General features: G+C 47.8%; 1 protein-coding gene across 1 annotated transcript in view; it reads right to left on the bottom strand.

Moving 5' to 3' along the window:
- Nucleotides 1-21,358, bottom strand: part of Ubr3 (Ubr3 ubiquitin ligase) — a 296,891-nt gene that overhangs the window by 85,321 nt on the left and 190,212 nt on the right. Inside the window, exon 22 of the mRNA XM_076187774.1 lies at nt 11,208-11,443. Within this exon, the coding sequence (XP_076043889.1) occupies nt 11,208-11,443 (236 nt within the window). The remainder of the gene's footprint in view (nt 1-11,207; nt 11,444-21,358) is intronic.

Here is a 21,358-nt window from a genome sequence, read left to right as displayed (position 1 = left end):
AAATGATTTAAACGACTATCTGGCAAAAGAGAAACCAGATATAATGGGAATTGTGGAGATGAAATCAAAAGGTCCTACCACCAAACACTGTTGGACAAGGTTTATATAATCATTGGATCAAAAATAGAGAGGAGAAACCGGGTGGAGGAATCATGTTTTTGACTAAGAAAAGCTTAAATGTGACAAAGATAACAGATGGAAATAATGTGGAATTGATTATGATAAAAGCTGAAAATAGTGACATGAAAAGTAGAAAATTTGTGCCCCCAAAAACATATTCTTGGACAGAGTGAGAAGACACAAAACATGCATTATATGAAATACTGAAAGATACATGTTGGGAGATGAGAGTGAGAGGTGGAGAGGACCTTTGGGGAAATATACTACTGGACATGACTGTTGACTACACAAGGACTCAATGGGTAAAAGAAAATAACAGATAAAGAAATAATGAAGTACCGTCGAGACTAGACTTGATATTTATGTCGGAGTGAGCCAGAAATTGTGGATAAAATGGAATAGAAGACACTAATTGGGAAAAGTGACCACATACTAATCACGTTCAAACTAAAAGAGGAAATCTATTTGGGAAGAAATAAGAAACACAGAAAAGGAAGACTAATGTACAACAAAACAAATTTTGAAAAACTCAGAAAATTCTTTCAAAAAGTGAATTGGGAAAACTTCTTTAACCCCTTCCATACGGTGCCGCACACGTAGGCGTCATGAGGAGCAAGTGGATTCGCGATGCTGCCATATCGGCGTCTTGATTATATTTATTGTAGTCGCCCGTGTTTTTACATTCTCCCTAATCTGCTCTTAATCCCATTCTCTGTGGTTTTCAAAATTCACGGGTGAAAGAGAGAACGATCGATATAAGCCGTGACTATATTTTATGATGCGAGTATTATTTCTTGTGAGAAGAAAGATGGATGTGTTGGCTTTGAGTGAAACTAAGCTGAAAGGGAAGGGCGATTGTAGGTTTGGGAGTGTAAGTGGGAGGTTATTAGGAGTGAAGAGAGGGCGAGGGAGGGAAGGGGTGGCTATACTACTAAGTGAAGAGATAGGTAAACGTGTAGTGGAGTGGAAGGAGGTTTCCTCAAGGAGAATGTGGATGAAGGTGAAACTGGGAAAGGAGATGTAGGTTTTTGTAAGTGCATATGGGCCTGGCAGTGAGAAGAATGTAGAAGAAAGGGAGGCCTTTTGGATAGATTTAAATGAGTGCATAGAGGGTTTAGGGAGACGTGTAAATGTAATAGTACTGGGAGACCTTAATGCTAGGGTAGGAAAGGAGCCAATTGATGGAGTGGTTGGGAAATGTGGAGTTCCAGGAAAGAATCGTAGTGGAGAGTTGATGGTGGAAATGTGTCTAGAAAGAGAGTTGATGATAGCAAATACAGTGTTTTGGAAGAAAGTCAAGCATAAGTACACATGGGAGAGGGTGGTGGAGGGAAAGGTGGTAGATAGAGCTTTAATGGACTATGTAGTGGTAAATAGGATTATGATAGGAAGAGTTAGAGATGTACATGTGCTAAGGGGAGAGGGTGGGGGAATATCAGATCATTTTCTGGTGGAAGGTAAGTTGAGAGTGGAGGACAGATGGAGAAAGAGGAAAGGGACAAAAGGTAGGGAGGTGCTTAGAGTGAACTCTCTAAACGAAGAGGAAAAGGAGGAGTACAAGAGGAAGCTGAAGGAGGAGTGGGAGGGAGTGAAGGATAGAGTGGAGGTAGGTGTGGAGGAGGAATGGGGATGGTTCAAGGAAAGAGTCACAAAGTGTGCAAGGATGGTGTGTGGAACAAGAAGGTCAGGAGGAAATAGAAGGAAGGGTAGTGAATGGTGGGATGAGGAAATGAAGAAGGTTGTAGAAGAGAAGAAGTGAGCTTTCACAGATTGGTTACAAAGTAGGACGAGGGAGTCATATGAGGCGTACAGGGAAAAGAAAAGAGAAGTAAAGAAAAAGGTAAAGGAGGCAAAGAGGAGAGCAGATGTGAAATGGGGTAAGAGTATGACAGAAAATTTTGAAAGTAATAAAAAGATGTTTTGGAAAGAAATAAAGAGAGGAAGAGGAGGCGAATCAAGTGGGGAAGAAAAGGTAAAAGGTGCAAATGGAGAGATGATAATGGAGGAGAAGGCAGTAGGGGGAAGATGGGCAGAATATTTTAGGGAGTTGCTTAATGTGAAGGAGGATAGGGAGGGAAAGATAGCTGCAGTGGGAAATGCTAAGAAAATGAGAGTGATGAGTGAGGAAAATGGAGGAGAAATAAGGAAGGATGAAGTGAAGGCAGCAGTCAAGATGATGAAAGCAGGTAAGGCAGCAGTCAAGATGATGAAAGCAGGTAAGGCAGCAGTCAAGATGATGAAAGCAGGTAAGGCACCTGGTCTGGATGGATGCCATGCAGAATGTCTTAAAAAAGGAGGTATAGTGATGGTGGACTGGTTGGTGAGGTTATTTAATGTTTGCTGGAGAGAAGGTAGTGCGCCAGAGGACTGGAGGAGTGCGTGTATAGTTCCACTTTACAAGGGAAAGGGGGACAAGTGTGAATGGAGTAGTTTCAGAGGGATTAGCTTGTTAAGTGTAGTTGGGAAGGCTTATGGGAGGATCTTGATTGAGAGGATTAGGAGAGGAAGAGAGGGAGTAATTGGTGAGGAACAGTGTGGGTTTAGGACAGGTAGAGGTTGTGTAGATCAGGTTTTTGTGGTAAGACATATGTGAGAAAGCTATAGGTAAGGGGAAGGATGTTTTCTGGGCCTTTATGGATCTGGAAAAGGCTTACGACAGGGTAGACAGAAAGGCACTGTGGGAGGTTATGCGGATATACGGGATAGGAGGAAAGCTTCTCGGAGCTGTCAAGAAATTTTATGAGAGTAGTAGAGCTTGCGTCAGGATTAGAAATGGAGAGAGTGAGTGGTTTGAGGTAAAGGTGGGACTTCGTCAGGGATGCGTTATGTCACCCTGGCTGTTCAACTTATACATGAATGGGGTGGTGCGAGAGGTGAATGCAAGGGTAGTGGGTCAGGGATTGGAGATGGTTAAGGAAAATGGAGAAAAGTTGGAGGTGAGCCAGCTGATGTTTGCGGACGACACTGCGCTTGTGGCAGGATCGGAGGAGGGATTGAGGAAGCTGGTGACAGAGTTTGGGAGTGTGTGTGATAGAAGAAAGCTGAAGATAAATGTGGGTAAAAGTAAGGTGATGAGATGTACAAGGGGTGAAAGTGGCAGTAATCTGGAAGTGAGCATTAAGGGAGAGCAACTGGGTGCAAATGTGGCAGGAAAGGGTGGAGTGAAGGTGGAGATAGAATGTAGATTGAGAGAAGCGAGTAAATGCCTTGGTGGTTTAAAAAGTGTAATGAGGAATAGGAATCTGTGAATGGATGCTAAGTGGAGACTGTATGAAGGAGTGATTGTGCCAACAGCACTGTATGGAGCAGAAACATGGAACAGAGAGGAAGAGAGAAGGAACTTGAATGTGTTTGAGATGAAGTGTCTGAGAAGTATGATGGGGGTTACTAGGCTAGATAGAGTGAGAAATGAGGAAGTGAGAGGAGAACAGGGGTGGAAAGGGAGCTGGGAGATAGGGTGGATGAAAGAGTATTAGGATGGTTTGGACAAATGGAAAAAATGAGTGAAGAAAGACTAGTAAAGGAGGTATGGAAGGCAGATGTGGAGGGAGTGAACATGAGGGGACGTCCTAGGATGAGATGGATGGATGGGGTGAAGGGGGCTTTGGGGAAGAGGGGAATGTCGGTTGGGGAAGAGGGGAATGTCGGTTGGGGAAGAGGGGGGGAATGTCGGTTGGGGAAGAGGGGAATGTCGGTTGGGGAAGAGGGGAATGTCGGTTGGGGAAGAGGGGAATGTCGGTTGGGGAAGAGGGGAATGTCGGTTGGGGAAGAGGGGAATGTCGGTTGGGGAAGAGGGGAATGTCGGTTGGGGAAGAGGGGAATGTCGGTTGGGGAAGAGGGGAATGTCGGTTGGGGAAGAGGGGAATGTCGGTTGGGGAAGAGGGGAATGTCGGTTGGGGAAGAGGGGAATGTCGGTTGGGGAAGAGGGGAATGTCGGTTGGGGAAGAGGGGAATGTCGGTTGGGGAAGAGGGGAATGTCGGTTGGGGAAGAGGGGAATGTCGGTTGGGGAAGAGGGGAATGTCGGTTGAGGAAGGACGGGAGAGGACAGAAGACAGGGGTGAATGGAGAATGGTTGTATATGGAAAATGTTGTGATGCATGAGGTGGTTTGGACGGGGGAATGGGGGTGAGGTAGTGTGTGTGAGCAAAAAATTTTGACGCAGCCCGAAGGGATTTCTCCCCGTCCTCTCCTTAATATGGGGGGACAGAGAGGGGGGGTCGCCGATTTAACCCCTTCCATACGGTGCCGCACACGTAGGCATCATGAGGAGCAAGTGGATTCGCGACGCTGCCATATCGGCGTCTTGATTATATTTATTGTAGTCGCCCCTGTGTTTTTACACTCTTCCAAATGTGCCCTGAATCCCATTCTCTGTGGTTTTCAAAATTCGCGGGTGAAAGAGAGAACGATCGATATAAGCGGTGACTATATTTCATGATGCGAGTATTATTACGACACGTCGTACGGCTGGCATTGGCTGCTGCCTGCGAGATTTAAGTCCGGAGTGAAGTGGTTAATGAAGTGGCCTTGCTGTGGATGTGCTGTGTCCTGCGACACTGCTTCTGACCCAGGGCAGTGGACAGGGTGCAGGGATGACCCATCATCTAGGAGGTGCTAAGATGGGAGGGTGGGTGGAGGGGTGTGGAGTGTTTTCGGGGATGAAATGGGTGGGAATGTTTTTGTGCCTTGTCCTTTTTGGCTACCCCCCTGGTAAGGGGGAAAAAAGCTTTGGCATATATATGGATTAGAAATGGAGAGAGTGAGTGGTTTGAGGTAAAGGTGGGACTTCGTCAAGGATGCGTTATGTCGCCCTGGCTGTTCAACTTATACATGGATGGGGTGGTGCGAGAGGTGAATGCTAGGGTAGTGGGTCAGGGATTGGAGATGGTTAAAGAAAATGGAGAAAAGAGGGAGGTGAGCCAGCTGTTGTTTGCGAACGACACTGCGCTTGTGGCAGGGTCAGAGGAGGGATTGAGGAAGCTGGTGGCAGAGTTTGGAAGAGTATGTGATAGAAGAAAGCTAAAGATAAATGTAGGTAAAAGTAAGGTGATGAGATGTACAAGGGGTGAAAGTGGCAGTACACTGGAGGTGAACATTAAGGGAGAGCGACTGGAGGAAGTGGATAGTTTTAGATACTTGGGTGCAAGTGTAGCAGGAAAAGGTGGAGTGAAGGTGGAGGTAGAATGTAGATTGAGAGAAGCGAGTAAATGCCTTGGTGGATTAAAGAGTGTAATGAGGAATAGACATCTGGGAATGGATGCGAAGAGGAGACTGTATGAAGGAGTGATTGTGCCAACAGCACTGTATGGGGCAGAAACGTGGAACATAAGAGAAGAAGAGAGAAGGAGTTTGAATGTGTTTGAGATGAGGTGTCTGAGAAGTATGGTGGGGGTTACTAGGCTGGATAGAGTGAGAAATGAGGAGGTGAGGAGGAGAACAGGGGTGAAAAAGGATTTGGGAGATAGGGTTGATGAAAGAATATTAGGATGGTTTGGACACATGGAAAGAATGAGTGAAGAAAGACTAGTAAAAGAGGTATGGAAGGCAGATGTGGAGGTAGTGAACATGAGGGGACGTCCTAGGATGAGGTGGATGGATGGGGTGAAGGGGGCTTTGGGGAAGAGGGGAATGTCTGTTGAGGAAGGAAGGGAGAGGACGGAAGACAGAGGTGAGTGGAGAATGGTTGTATATGGATGATGTTGTGATTGCATGAGGAGGAATGGGCAGGGGGGTGGGGGGTGGGGTAGTATGTGTGAGTAAATTTTGACGCAGCCCGAAGGGATTTCTCCCCGTCCTCTCCTTATATGCAAGGGGGGATGGAGAGGGGGGTCGCCGATTAAATGAAGCGGCCTTGCTGTGGATGTGCTGTGTCTTGCGACACTGCTTCTGACCCAGGGCGGTGGGCAGGGTGCAGGGATGACCCGTCATCCGGGAGGTGCTCAGATGAGAGGGAGGGTGGGAGGGGTGTGGAGTGTATGTAGGGATGAAATGGGTGGGAGTGTTTTTATGCCTTTCCCTTTTTGGCTACCTCCCTTGTAAGGGGGAAAAAGCCTTGGTATATGTATGTATGTATGTATTATTACGACACGTCGTATGGCTGGCATTGGCTGCTGCCCGCGAGATTTAAGTCCCGTAGTGAAGTGGTTAATGAAGAAACAAAGTGGAAGAGAAATGGATGATACTAAAAGAAATCTACAATGTAGGATTAGATATATATGTACCAACATAAAAACAGGAAAAGGTGTACTTAAATCCTGGTACAACAAAAAATGTACCAAGGCAAAACATAGAAGAGACAAAGCTTGGAGAGAGAGGAAAAAAAAAAAGAAAAAAAAAAAGGTAAGTGCCAAATATACATCAAACTGAAATGATCAGGATTTGGTTTAATGTCGAAAACTCCCTGCTATTGGAGGGCTAGAATGGTGCCCCTTAAAGAGGACTTTGTACATACACACATATACCAAGGTTTTTCCCCCCCCCTTACAAGGGAGGTAGCCAAAAACGAAAAGGCATCAAATCATTCCCACCCATTCCATCATTGAATACACTCCACACCCCTCCACCCTCCCTCTTATCTTAGCACCTCCTGGATGATGGGTCATCCCTGCACCTTGTACACTGCCCTGGGTCAGAAGCAGTGTCGCAAGACACAGCACATCCACAGCAAGGCCGCTTCATTAAATTGGCGACCCCGCTCTCCGTCCCCCTATGCATAAAAGGAGAAGACGGGGAGAAATCCCTTCGGGCTGTGTCAAATTTTGCTCACACATACTACCTCACCCCCCATCCCCCCACCCATTCCACCTCATGCATCACATCATCCATATACAACCATTCTCCATTCACCCGTCTTCTGTCCTCTCCCGTCCTTCCTCAACAGACATTCCCCTCTTCCCCAAAGCCCCCTTCACCCCATCCATCCACCTCATCCTAGGACGTCCCCTCATGTTCACTCCCTCCACATCTGCCTTCCATACCTCTTTTACTAGTCTTTCTTCACTCATTCTTTCCATGTGTCCAAACCATCCTCATACTCTTTCATCAACCCTATCTCCCAACTCCCTTTCCACCCCTGTTCTCCTCCTCACCTCCTCATTTCTCACTCTATCTAGCATAGTAATCCCCATCATACTTCTCAGACACCTCATCTCAAACACATTCAAACTCCTTCTCTCTTCCTCTCATATTGTTCCATGTTTCTGCCCCATACAGTGCTGTTGGCACAATCACTCCTTCATACAGTCTCCTCTTAGCATCCATTCCCAAATGTCTATTCCTCATTACACTCTTCAATCCACCAAGGCATTTACTCGCTTCTCTCAATCTACATTCTACCTCCACCTTTTCCTGCCACATTTGCACCCAAGTATCTAAAACTATCCACTTCCTCCAGTCGCTCTCCCTTAATGCTCACTTCCAGTCTACTGCCACTTTCACCCCTTGTACATCTCATCACCTTATTTTACCCACATTTATCTTTAGCTTTCTTCTATCACATACTCTCCCAAACTCTGTCACCAACTTCCTCAATCCCTCCTCCGATCCTGCCACAAGTGCAGTGTCGTCCGCAAACAACAGCTGGCTCACCTCCCACTTTTCCCCATTTTCTTTAACCATCTCCAATCCCTGACCCACTACTCTTGCATTTACCTCTTGCACTACCCCATCCATGTATAAGTTGAACAGCCAGGGTGACATAACGCATCCTTGACGAAGTCCCACCTTTACCTCGAACCACTCACGTGGAATTTAATGAACCATGCCTTTGGTTCAACTTTGCCAGTGGCAGGGTTAGAACCACCATCCCCTCAACCTTCACCACAAATAACAACGCCCTAACCTGCTCAGCCAGTGAGCTTCCAGATGACACAAAACTACTTAACCCCTTCCATACAGTGCCGCCTACGTAGGCGTCATGAGGAGCAAGTGGATTCGCGACGCTGCCATATCGGCGTCTTGATTATATTTATTGTAGTCGCCCATGTTTTTACATTCTCCCAAATGTGCCCTGAATCCCATTCTCTGTGGTTTTCAAAATTCGTGGGTGAAAGAGAGAACGATCGATATAAGCGGTGACTATATTTTATGATGCGAGTATTATTACGACACGTCGTACGGCTGGCATTGGCTGCTGCCCGCGAGATTTAAGTCCCGTAGTGAAGTGGTTAAGAAAGTAAGTACAGAAAAAGACTGTGAATCACTACAGAGAGACCTGAACAAAGTCTGGGAATGGAGCCAAAAGAGGGAAGTGAACTTCAACATCAAGAAATGGAGTTTGGAAAAAGTAAAAATAGAATATTAAAAGAGGTTATATGAAGGAGTGATTGTGCCGACAGCACTGAATGGGGCAGAAACATGGAACATAAGAGAGGAAGAGAGAAGGAGTTTGAATGTGTTTGAGATGAAATGTATGAGAAGTATGATAGGGGTTACTAGGCTAGATAGAGTGAGAAATGAGGAGGAGAGGAGGAGAACAGGGGTGGAAAGGGAGTTGGGAGATAGGGTTGATGAAAGAGTATTGGGATGGTTTGGACACATGGAAAGAATGAGTGAAGAAAGATTAGTAAGAGAGGTGTGGAAGGCAGAGGTGGAAGGAGTGAATATGAGGGGGCATCCTAGGATGAGATGGATGGATGGATGGGGTAAAAGGGGTATTACAAAAGAGAGGAATGTCTGTTGAGGAAGGATGGGAGAGGACAGAAGATAGGGGTGAATGGAGAAGGGTTGTGTATAGATGATTCTGTGATGCATGAGGGGGAGTGGGTGGGGGATGGGGGTGAGGAAGTATGTACGAGTAATTTGACGCAGCCTGAGGGGATTTCTCCCTGTCTTCTCCTTTTCTGCATGAGGGGATGGAGGGGGGGGGGGTTGCCGAATTAATGAAGCAGCCTTGCTGTGGATGTGCTGTGTCTTGCAACACTGCTTGTGACCCAGGGCAGTGGATAGGATGCAGGGATGACCTGTCATCCAGGAGGTGCCAAGATGAGAGGGAGGTAGGAGGGTGGAGGGGAGTGGAATATGTAGGGGATGGAATGGGTGGGAGTGGTTTCTATGCCTTTTTCTTTTTGGCTATCCCCCATGTAAGGGGGAAAAAGCCTTTGGTATATGTATAAAATTGGTACAAAGGAAGTAAAAAAAGTTAGCTTGAAAAAGGACCTAGGAGTAATTATTAACAAAGACATGTCCCAGACAAACATGTTACCAAAATAGTTGGAGAAACCTACAATTTACTAAGATCAATAAAGATGGCCTTTACTTGGATGAGGTTATGGTGAAGAAAATATTAGTCACACTGATAAGACCAAGAATGAAGTATGCTGCAACACTATGGACACCCAGCACAAAAAAGAATATAAAGAAATTAGAAAGAATCCAAAGAGCAAGGACAAAGATGGCACCAACACTTTCAAAATTGACATATGAAAAAAAACTGTCCAAATTGGAACTACCAACCCTGGAACAAAGATAACGAGGAAATCTACCGGCCATTTCCAGAATCATGAAATGTATGAAAATCCTTGACAGAGAAGATTTACTAAAGTGGGATAAAAGAAAAACACGAGGACATGAAAATACATACATACATACATACATATACCAAGGTTTTTTCCCCCTTACAAGGGAGGTAGCCAAAAAGGAAAAGGCATAAAATCATTCCCACCCATTTCATCCCTGAAAACACTCCACACCCCTCCACCCTCCCTCCCATCTTAGCACCTCCTAGATGACGGGTCATCCCTGCACCCTGTTCACTGCCCTGGGTCAGAAGCAGTGTCGCAAGACACAGCACATCCACAGCAACGCCGCTTCATTAAATCGGCGACCCCCCCCTCTCCATCCCCCCCATATAAAGGAGAGGACGGGGAGAAATCCCTTCGGGCTGCGTCAAAATTTTGCTCACACACACTATCTCACCCCCCATTCTCCTGTCCATTCCACCTCATGCAGGATCGGAGGAGGGATTGAGGAAGTTGGTGACAGAGTTTGGGAGAGTGTGTGATAGAAGAAAGCTAAAGATAAATGTGGGTAAAAGTAAGGTGATGAGATGTACAAGGATTGAAAGCGGCAGTAATCTGGAAGTGAGCATTAAGGGAGAGCAACTGGAGGAAGTGGATAGTTTTAGATACTTGGGTGCAAATGTGGCAGGAAAAGGTGGAGTGAAGGTGGAGGTAGAATGTAGATTGAGAGAAGCAAGTAAATGCCTTGGTGGATTAAAAAGTGTAATGAGGAATAGAAATTTGGGAATGGATGCTAAGAGGAGACTGTATGAAGGAGTGACTGTGCCAACAGCACTGTATGGAGCAGAAACATGGAACATAAGAGAGGAAGAGAGAAGGAGTTTGAATGTGTTTGAGATGAAGTGTCTGAGAAGTATGATGGGGGTTACTAGGCTAGATAGAGTGAGAAATGAGGAGGTGAGGAGGAGAACAGGGGTGGAAAGGGAGTTGGGAGATAGGGTTGATGAAAGAGTATTAGGATGGTTTGGACACATGGAAAGAATGAGTGAAGAAAGACTAGTAAAGGAGGTATGGAAGGCAGATGTGGAGGGAGTGAAAATGAGGGGACGTCCTAGGATGAGATGGATGGATGGGGTGAAGGGGGCTTTGGGGAAGAGGGGAATGTCTGTTGAGGAAGGACGGGAGAGGACAGAAGACGGGTGAATGGAGAATGGTTGTATATGGAAGACATGAAAATAAAATAAAAAAAGATAGTTATAGAAGATCTGAAGAAAAAAAAAGTTTCCATACACAGTGGTGGATAACTGGAACAAATTGGACAAAACAATAGCATGTACAAAAATCATAAAAGAATTTAAGAACAAACTAGATTCTGAAAGATACAAAGTTCACTACAAGCATAGCTCCCTTCCCGTATAATGCAACTAGGTACAACTAGGTGTGTGCGTGTGTGTGTGTGTATATATATATATACATATATATATATATATATATATATATAATATATATATATATATAAATATTATATATATATATATATATATATACATATATATATATATATATATATATATATATTATATATATATATATATACATACATATAGTAAAAACATTAAATACTCTACCTTTGAAGTGGTGGGGGGTAGCACCTGGGTGGGACTTTCACTTGTACCTTGTGCTGCTCCTAACAATTTCAATGGTGGAACATTTGTCGACCTGCATGACCTTAGGTTTCCTCCCCTGTTGTATGCCATCAAGGTTCTCGGATGTCTCCTACTTCTCCTGGCCACTTCGGTTCCTGCTAGCAAGTGGAGGTATTGAGCTGAGGATGGTAGAGAGGCCTGATTCGTGGCAGGAGGGCCTGTAATCAAGTTTCAACCTCAATAAAAGATTTTCTTTCTCATTTATCTCAAGAACAAAGGAGTCTAGAACTCTAGTCCTGGGGATACAAAATGCCAGTCAGAAGAGAAACAGAAAAGAAAACCCTAGAAAAAATACAGCAGTTTAAGAAACCCTTTGTCAATTACTAGAAAGTGGAAGAGGAGCTTATAGTATATATTTCTACCCAGTATTCATACTCTACTAGTTGCCATGCCTAGTAACAGTAAAACAGTAAGATTTTGATTTCTAACAATTTTGCAAAGAGAATGAGAATCCTTCATAATTCCTTTTAGAATAAATAGGAAATAAGTGAATAAAAAATTTAGAAATTAGGTAACCAGAGGAAGTGGGAAACTGATAGGGAATAAGGAAGGTGATGTAGGAACTGTAACTATGGGATGGGGGAAAGTTACTGAGGGCAAGTGGATGGGGGTAGGTGGGGTGTGGAGTAGGTAGAACCGATTGATTATTATGGGCTATGGTATAACAATGCTTCTTCCTTCCAGACAATCTTGCCCAACCATTGTACAGTGATCTTGGGGACAAGTGGGTACTGGAATGAATGTAAAATTGCATATTGGGCACTTTGTGAATCTGATTAGAATGAGAGCCATCTGTGTATACAAGGCATCTAGAACAGAAAGGTAAAAGTACTTGTGTCATGTGTAAGCCTTTTAACATCAAATGCTCTAAGAACCATATTTCCACATTGAGGTCTGGCATCTACCCCTTTCTATTCTAGATGCCTCATATGTCAACAGCTGTTGAATAAGTTCATGGGTTGAAGAGATTCCAGTCAATAACTTTTTTTTTTTTTTTTTTTTTTCTAGTTATACCCCATCTGGGGTATTGGCTGCATATCATTGTGGAGTTAAAAGCTGCTCAGTAGCATGCAGCTGATACTTTAGGGTCTATATGGGGTGCCCCTATTGACCAGAGCTACACATCATTTTGTCTGTGGTAGAGGAAATCTCTATTTGTAGAGAAATGATGCTACTTTATTACACTGTGATGGTCCCTACATTATGCTGTCCCCCACTCTTATACTGTCCTGTACCACTTGTCTGAATATTCGTTTCCTTTTTTGGCAAACCCTATGGTAGGGGAGAATGAATACTATCACCATGTGTCCCCACTTAAGTCATAAAAAGTGGAGAAAAAAAAAAAAAAAAAAAAAAAAAAAAAAGGGACGACAATAGGACTAATAATCCTACTCTCTGTAGCTCCATAGGGGACATTCTTTAAAAAAGCAAAGGCAGAGGGACTGGGAGGAGTTTTCCAACCAGATCCCTAAGGTTTGGACCTTTAATGTGCATGGATGTGGTATAGGCATGAGTGAAAGGGAAGAGATAGGCAATATATTTGTGAGAAGAAAGATATGTTGGCATTGTGTGACACAAAGTTGAAAGGGAGTGTTGTTGGGTGTCAAGAGTGAAGAGAGGATAGGGGAGAGAAGGGGTGTGGCTATACTAGTAAATGAAGAAATAGGTAAATATGTGGAGTGGAAGGTTTCAAGGTTAATGTAAATGAAGATGAAACTGGGAAGGGAGATGTGGGTTTTTGTAAGTGCATATGGGCCTGGTAGTGAGAAGTGTGTAGAGGAAAGGGAGGCTTCTTGGATCTAAACAAGTGCATATAGGATTTAGGGAGAAATGTTAATGTAGTGGTATTGGAAGATTCTAATGCTAGGGTAGATGAACCAATGGATAGAGTGGTTGGGAAGTGTGGAGTTCCAGAAAAAATCATAGTGGAGAGATGACGGTGAAGATGCATCTATAAAGAGTTGGTGATAGCAAATACAGTGTTAGGCAGAAAGTCAAGCATAAGTACACATGGAAGAGGGTGGTGGATGGAAGGGTGGTAGATAGGGTTTTAATGGACTATACAGTGGTAACCAGGAGAAGAGTAGGAAGAGTTTTGGATGTACATGTCCTAAGGTGAGAGGGTGGGGGAATATCATATTCTTTGGAAGTTAAGTTGAGAGTGGAGGATAGATGGAGAAAGAGGAAAAGGACAAAAGGTAGGGAGATGCTTGGAGTAAACTGCTTAAATGAGAAAGAAAAAGAGGAGTAAATGAAGAAGAGAGAGGAGTGGGAGGGAGTGAAGGATAGAGTAGAACTACGAGTGGAGGAGGAATGGGGATGGTTCAAGGAGGGAGCCACAATGTGTGCAAAGATGGTGTGTGGAATTAGGAGGATGGGAGGAAATAAAAGGAAGGGTAGCGAGTGGTGGGATGATGAAGCAAAGAAGGTTGTAGAAGAAATAAGCATTCATAGATTGGTTACAAAAGTGGACAAGAGAATCATGAGAGGTACAAAGAAAAGAGAAGTAATGCATAACATAAAGGAGGCAAAGAGGAGAGCAGATGTGAAATGGGGTAAGAGTATGATCAATTTTTTAAAGTAATAAAAAGAGGTTTTGGAAGGAAATTAAGACAGGAAGAGGAGGCAAATCAAGTACAAACTGCAGATGGAGAGATGATAATGAGGCAGCAGTAAGTGGAAGACGGGCAGAGTATTTTTGGGAATTGCCTTGGCTGTTCAACTTATACATGGATGGAGTGGTGCGAGAGGTGAATGCAAGAGTGGGTCAGGGATTGGAGATGGTTAAAGGAAATGGAGAAAAGTGGGAGATAAGCCAGTTGTTGTTTGCTGATGACATTGTGCTTGTAGCAGGATCAGAGGAGGGATTGAGGAAGTTAGTGACAGAGTTTGGGAAGGTGTGCAAAAGAAGGAAGTTGAAGATAAATGTGGGTAAAAGTAAGGTGACGAGATGTACAAAGGGAGAAAGTGGCAGCAAACTAGAAGTGAATATTAAGAGAAAAAGGCTGGAAATGGATAGTTTTACATACTTGGGGAGATGTGGGGGAAAAGGGAGTGGAGGTGGAGGTAGAATATAGATTGAGAGAAGCAAGTAAATGCCTTGGGGGATTAAAAATGTAACGAGAAATAGACATTTGGGAATGGCTGCAAAGAGGAGGTTATATGAAGGAGTGATTGTGCCAACAGCACTGTAAGGGGCAGAAACATAGAACATAAGAGAAGTGAGGAGTTTGAATGTGTTTGAGATGAAATGCCTGAGAAGTATGGTAGGGGTTACTAGGATAGAGTGAAAAATGAGGTGAGAAGGAGAGCGTGGGTAGAAAGGGAGTTGGTAGACAGGATTAATAAATGGGTATTGGGATGGTTTGGACACATGGAAATAATGAGTGAAGAAAAATTAGTAAAAGAGGTGTGGAAGGCAGGTGTAAGGAGTGAAAATGAGGGAGTACCCAAGGATGAGATAGATACATACATATACCAAGGCTTTTTCACCCTTACAAGGGAGGTAGCCAAAAAGGAAAAGGCATAAAATCATTCCCACCCATTCCATCCCTGAATACATCTCATCTTAGCACCACCTGGATGACAGGTCATCCCTGCACCTTGTCCACTGCCCTGGGTCAGAAGTACCGTCACAAGACACACCACATCCACAGCAAGGCCGCTTCATTAAATCGGCGACCCCCCCTCTCCGTCCCCCCATTTCATAAAAGGAGAAGACGGGGAGAAATCCCTTTGGGCTGCGTCAAATTTTGCTCACACATTCTACCTCACCCCCCATCCCCCCACCCATTCCACGTCATGCATCACAACATTTTCCATATACAACCATTCTACATTCACCCCTGTCTTCTGTCCTCTCCCGTCCTTCCTCAACAGACATTCCCCTCTTCCCCAAAGCCCCCTTCACCCCATCCATCCACCTCATCCTAGGATGTCCCCTCATGTTCACTCCCTCCACATCTGCCTTCCATACCTCTTTTACCAGTCTTTCTTCACTCATTCTTTCCATGTGTCCAAACCATCCCAATACTCTTTAATCAACCCTTTCTCCCAACTCCCTTTCCACCCCCGTTTTCCTCCTCACCTCCTCATGTCTCACTCTATCAAGCCTAGTAACCCCCATCATACTTCTCAGACACCTCATCTCAAACACATTCAAACTCCTTCTCTCTTCCTCTCTTATGTTCCATGTTTCTGCCCCATACAGTGCTGTTGGCACAATCACTCCTTCATACAGTCTCCTCTTAGCATCCATTCCCAAATGTCTATTCCTCATTACACTCTTTAATTCACCAAGGCATTTACTTGCTTCTCTCAATCTACATTCTACCTCCACCTTTTCCTGCCACATTTGCACCCAAGTATCTAAAACTATCCACTTCCTCCAGTCGCTCTCCCTTTATGCTCTTAGCATCAATTCCCAAATTTCTATTCCTCATTACACTTTTTAAACCACCAAGGCATTTACTCGCTTCTCTCAATCTATATTCTACCTCCACCTTCACTCCACCTTTTCCTGCCACATTTGCACCCAAATATCTAAAACTATCCACTTCCTCCAGTTGCTCTCCCTTAATGCTCACTTCCAGTCTTCTGCCACTTTCACCCCTTGTACATCTCATCACCTTACTTTTACCCACATTTATCTTCAGCTTTCTTCTATCACACACTCTCCCAAACTCTGTCACCAACTTCCTCAATCCCTCCTCCGATCCTGCCACAAGCGCAGTGTCATCCGCAAACAACAGCTGGCTCACCTCCCACTTTTCTCCATTTTCCTTAACCATCTCCAATCCCTGACCCACTACCCTTGTATTCACCTCTCACACCACCCAATCCATGTATAAGTTGAAAACCCATCTCTCCAGACCTTAAGTCTTTGCACAGTTCTAAGAACAACTGTACTGTTGTATGTTGTATCAGTGTGAATGTGTTCTATGTTAACAAGGAATAGCAGAAGGTACAAGAGAAATAGAATTAGGTAGAGGTGGAGGGAGAATCAATTCTGTATAATCTATGATCCAATTTGCTATAAAGAAGGGGGTTGAGAGAGAGAGAGAGAGAGAGAGAGAGAGAGAGAGAGAGAAGAGAGAGGGAGAGAGAGAGAGAGAGAGAGAGAGAGAGAGAGAGAGAGAAGAGAGAGGGAGAGAGAGAGAGGGGGAGAAAGAGAGAGAGGGAGAGGAGGGAGAGAGAAAGAGAGAGGAGGGAGAGAGAAAGAGAGAGGAGGGAGAGAGAAAGAGAGAGGAGGGAGAGAGAGGAGAGAGAGAGGAGGGAGAAAGAGGGGGAGGGAGGAAGAAAGAGGGGGAGGGAGGGAGAGAGAGGAGGGAGAAAGAGGGGGAGGGAGGAAGAAAGAGGGGGAGGGAGGGAGAAAGAGGGGGAGGGAGGGAGAAAGAGGGGGAGGGAGAAAGAGGGGGAGGGAGGAAGAGCAAAGGGGAGGGGGAGGGAGAAAGGGGGAGGGGGAGGGAGAAAGAGGGAGGGGGAGGGAGAAAGAGGGAGGGAGAGGGAGAAAGGGGGAGGGAGAGGGAGAAAGGGGGAGGGAGAGGGAGAAAGAGGGAGGGGGAGGAAGAGGGAGGGTGAGGAAGAGGGAGAGGGAGAAAGAGGGAGGGGGAGGAAGAGGGAGGGGGAGGAAGAGGGAGGGGGAGGAAGAGGGAGGGGGAGGGAGAGGGAGAGAGAAAGAGGGAGAGGGAGGGGGAGGGAGAAAAGGGAGGGGGAGGGAGAAAGAGGGAGGGGGAGGGAGAAAGAGGGAGAGGGAGAGAGAAAGAGGGAGAGGGAGGGGGAGAGAAAGAGGGAGAGGGAGGGGGAGAGAAAGAGGGAGGGGGAGAGAAAGAGGGAGGGGGGAGGGAGAGAGAAAGAAGGAGGGGGAGGGAGAGAGAAAGAGGGAGGGGAGGGAGAGAAAGAGGGCAGGAGGAGGGAGGGAGAGAGAGAGGGCAGGAGGAGGAGGGAGGGAGAGAGAAAGTGCAGGAGGGGGAGAGAGAGAGTGGAAGGGGGAGAGAGAGAGTAGGAGGGGGAGAGAGAGAGTAGGAGGGGGAGAGAGAGAGTGGAAGGGGGAGAGAGAGAGTGGAAGGGGGAGAGAGAGAGTGGAAGGGGGAGAGAGAGAGTGGAAGGGGGAGAGAGAGAGTGGAAGGGGGAGAGAGTGTGTGGAAGGGGAAGAGTGTGTGTGGAAGGGGGAGAGAGAGAGTGGAAGGGGGAGAGAGAGAGTGGAAGGGGGGAGAGAGAGAGGGAGGGAGGAGAGAGGGAGGGAGGGAGGAGAGAGGGAGGGAGGGAGGAGAGAGGGAGGGAGGAGAGAGAGATGGAGGGAGGGAGGAGAGAGGGAGGGAGGGAGAGGGAGGGAGGAGAGAGGGAGGAAGGGAGGAGAGAGGGAGGGAGGGAGGAGAGAGGGAGGGAGGAGGAAGGAGGAGGGAGGGAGGAGGAAGGAGGAGGGAGGGAGGGAGAGAGGGAGGGAGGGAGGAGAGAGGGAGGGAGGGAGGAGAGAGGGAGGGAGGGAGGAGAGAGGGAGGGAGGGAGGAGAGAGGGAGGGAGGAGAAAGGGGGAGGGAGAGAAAGGGGGGAGGGAGGAGAGAGGGGGGAGGGAGAGAAAGGGGGGAGGGAGGGAGAGAGGGGGAGGGAGGGAGAGAGGGGGAGGGAGGGAGAGAGGGAGAGACAGGGAGGAAGGAGGAGGAAGAGGGAGAGAGAGAAAGGGTGAGAGAAAGGGTGAGAGGAGGGAAAGAGGGAGATAGAGAGAGAGAAAGAGAGGGGCATGTGAGAGGGTGACAGAGTGAGAGATGGTGAGAGAGAAAGAGAGGGGCATGTGAGAGGGTGACAGAGTGAGAGATGGTGAGAGAGAAAGAGAGGGGCATGTGAGAGGGTGACAGAGTGAGAGATGGTGAGAGATTAAGAGTGAGAGTGAGAGATGGTGAGAGATTAAGAGAGAGAGTGAGAGAAGGTGAGCAAGAGAGGATAAGAGTGAGAGAAGGTGAGCAAGAGAGGATAAGAGTGAGGGGGTGAGAGAGGAGGGAGAAGGAGAGAGAAGGAGAGAAGGAGAGAGAGAGAGAGGAGAGAGGGGGAAGAGAGAGGAGAGAGGGAAGAGAGGAGAGAGGGGGAAGAGTAGAGAGAGGGAAGAGAGGAGAGAGAGGGGGAAGAGAGGAGAGAGAGGGGGAAGAGAGGAGAGAGAGGGGGAAGAGAGGAGAGAGAGAGGGAGGGAAGAGAGGAGAGAGAGAGGGAGGGAAGAGTGGAGAGAGAGAGGGAGGGAAGAGTGGAGAGAGAGAGGGAGGGAAGAGTGGAGAGAGAGAGGGAGGGAAGAGTGGAGAGAGAGAGGGAGGGAAGAGTGGAGAGAGAGAGGGAGGGAAGAGAGAGGGAAGAGTGGAGAGAGAGAGGGAGGGAAGAGTGGAGAGAGAGAGGGAGGGAAGAGAGGAGAGAGAGAGGGAGGGAAGAGAGGAGAGAGAGAGGGAGGGAAGAGAGGAGAGAGAGAGGGAGGGAAGAGAGGAGAGAGAGAGGGAGGGAAGAGAGGAGAGAGAGAGGGAGGGAAGAGAGGAGAGAGAGAGAGGGAGGGAAGAGAGGAGAGAGAGAGGGAGGGAAGAGAGGAGAGAGAGAGGGAGGGAAGAGAGGAGAGAGAGAGGGAGGGAAGAGAGGAGAGAGAGAGGGAGGGAAGAGAGGAGAGAGAGAGAGGGAGGGAAGAGAGGAGAGAGAGAGGGAGGGAAGAGAGGAGAGAGAGAGGGAGGGAAGAGATGAGAGAGAGAGAGAGAGAGAGGGAAGAGAGGAGAGAGAGAGAGAGAGGGAAGAGAGGAGAGAGAGAGAGAGAGAGAGAGAGAGAGAGAGAGAGAGAGGGAAGAGAGGAGAGAGAGAGGGAGGGAAGAGAGGAGAGAGAGAGGGAGGGAAGAGAGGAGAGAGAGAGGGAGGGAAGAGAGGAGAGAGAGAGGAGAGAGAGAGGAGAGAGAGAGGGAGGGAAGAGAGGAGAGAGAGAGGAGAGAGAGAGGGAGGGAAGAGAGGAGAGAGAGAGGGAGGGAAGAGAGGAGAGAGAGAGGGAGGGAAGAGAGGAGAGAGAGAGGGAGGGAAGAGAGGAGAGAGAGGGAGGGAAGAGAGGAGAGGGGGAAGAGAGGAGAGGGGGAAGAGAGGAGAGAAGGAGACAGATGAGAGAGAAAAGATAAAGAAGGGAAGAGAGGAAGATAGAGAAAGGATAAAGAAGGGAAGAGAGGAAGATAGAGAAAGGATAAAGAAGGGAAGAGAGGAAGATAGAGAAAGGATAAAGAAGGGAAGAGAGGAAGATAGAGAAAGGATAAAGAAGGGAAGAGAGGAAGAGAGAAAGAAAGAGATAGAGAGATAGTGAGAGAGGGTGCGAGATAGAAAGGAGAGAGAAAGGAGAGAGAAAGGAGAGAGAAAGGAGAGGGAAAGGAGAGAGAGAGAGAGAGAGAGAGAGAGAGAGAGAGAGAGAGAGAGAGAGAGAGAGAGAGAGAGAGAGAGAGAGAGAGGTGGAAAAAGGGGAGACAGGGAAAAGGGGAGAAATGGAAAATGGGGAAAAAAGGGGAATTAAGGAAAGAGGGAGAAAGGGGGGAAAATGAGTAAAGCAGGGGAGACAGGGAGAGAATGGAAAGGGAAAGGGGAGAAAGCAAGAAAGGGGAGGGGAGAGAAAGCAAGAAAGGGGAGGGGAGAGAAAGCAAGAAAGGGGAGGGGAGAGAAAGCAAGAAAGGGGAGGGGAGAGAAAGCAAGAAAGGGGAGGGGAGAGAAAGCAAGAAAGGGGAGGGGAGAGAAAGCAAGAAAGGGGAGGGGAGAGAAAGCAAGAGAGGGGAGGGGAGAGAAAGCAAGAGAGGGGAGGGGAGAGAAAGCAAGAGAGGGGAGGGGAGAGAAAGCAAGCGAGGGGAGGGGAGGGGAGGGGCGGGGAAGGGGAGGGGCGGGGAAGGGGAGAGGCGGGGAAGGGGAGAGGCGGGGAAGGGGAGAGGCGGGGAAGGGGAGAGGCGGGGAAGGGGAGAGGCGGGGAAGGGGAGAGGCGGGGAAGGGGAGAGGCGGGGAAGGGGAGAGGCGGGGAAGGGGAGAGGCGGGGAAGGGGAGAGACGGGGAAGGGGAGAGACGGGGAAGGGGAGAGACGGGGAAGGGGAGAGGCGGGGAAGGGGGAGAGGGGGGAGGGGGAGAGGCGGGGAAGGGGAGAGGCGGGGAAGGGGAGAGGCTGGGAAGGGGAGAGGCGGGGATGGGGAGAGGCGGGGAAGGGGAGAGGCGGGGAAGGGGAGAGACGGGGAAGGGGAGAGGGGGAAGGGAGGGGAAGGGGAGAGAGAAGGAATGGGGATGGGGAGAGACGGGGAAGGGGAGAGACGGGGAAGGGGAGAGACGGGGAAGGGGAGAGACGGGGAAAGGGAGGAGACGGAGAAGGGGAGAGACGGGGAAGGGGGGAGACGGGGAAGGGAGACGGGGAAGGGGGGAGACGGGGAGACGGGGAAGGGGAGAGACGGGGAAGGGGAGAGACGGGGAAGGGGAGAGACGGGGAAGGGGAGAGACGGGGAAGGGGAGAGACGGGGAAGGGGAGAGACGGGGAAGGGGAGAGACGGGGAAGGGGAGAGACGGGGAAGGGGAGAGAGGGGAAGGGGAGAGAGGGATAAAGGAAATGGAGAAGGGAGAGGGGGAGGGGAGAGGAGAGAGATGGGAGAGGGGGAGGGGAGAGGAGAGAGATGGGAGAGGGGGAGGGGAGAGGAGAGAGATGGGAGAGGGGGAGGGGAGAGGAGGGGGAGGGAGAGGGGAGAGGAGAGAGATGGGAGAGGGGAGATAAGGAGAGAGATGGGAGAGGGGAGATAAGGAGAGAGATGGGAGAGGGGAGATAAGGAGAGAGATGGGAGAGGGGAGATAAGGAGAGAGATGGGAGAGGGCAAGAGAGAGTGGGGGGGGAGAGGGGAGATAAGGAGAGAGATGGGAGAGGGCAAGAGAGAGTGGGGGGGAGAGGAAGTGGGGAGAGTGGGAAGCGAGAGAGGGGTCAGAGAAAAGGGAAAGAGGAGGGAAAGAAGGTGGGGAGGGAAAGAAGGTGGGGAGAGAAAGAGAAGTGACAGTGTATAGAGATGATTATTTTGAAGTATAACCCTACATTACCAAGAAAAGCTACAGTAAAATAAAACC

Source organism: Oratosquilla oratoria, chromosome 7 (genome assembly GCF_046742065.1).
Source record: "Oratosquilla oratoria isolate Oo_2021 chromosome 7, ASM4674206v1, whole genome shotgun sequence".
NCBI lineage: Eukaryota > Metazoa > Arthropoda > Malacostraca > Stomatopoda > Squillidae > Oratosquilla > Oratosquilla oratoria.
This window is presented reverse-complemented; position numbering and strand designations above follow the sequence as displayed.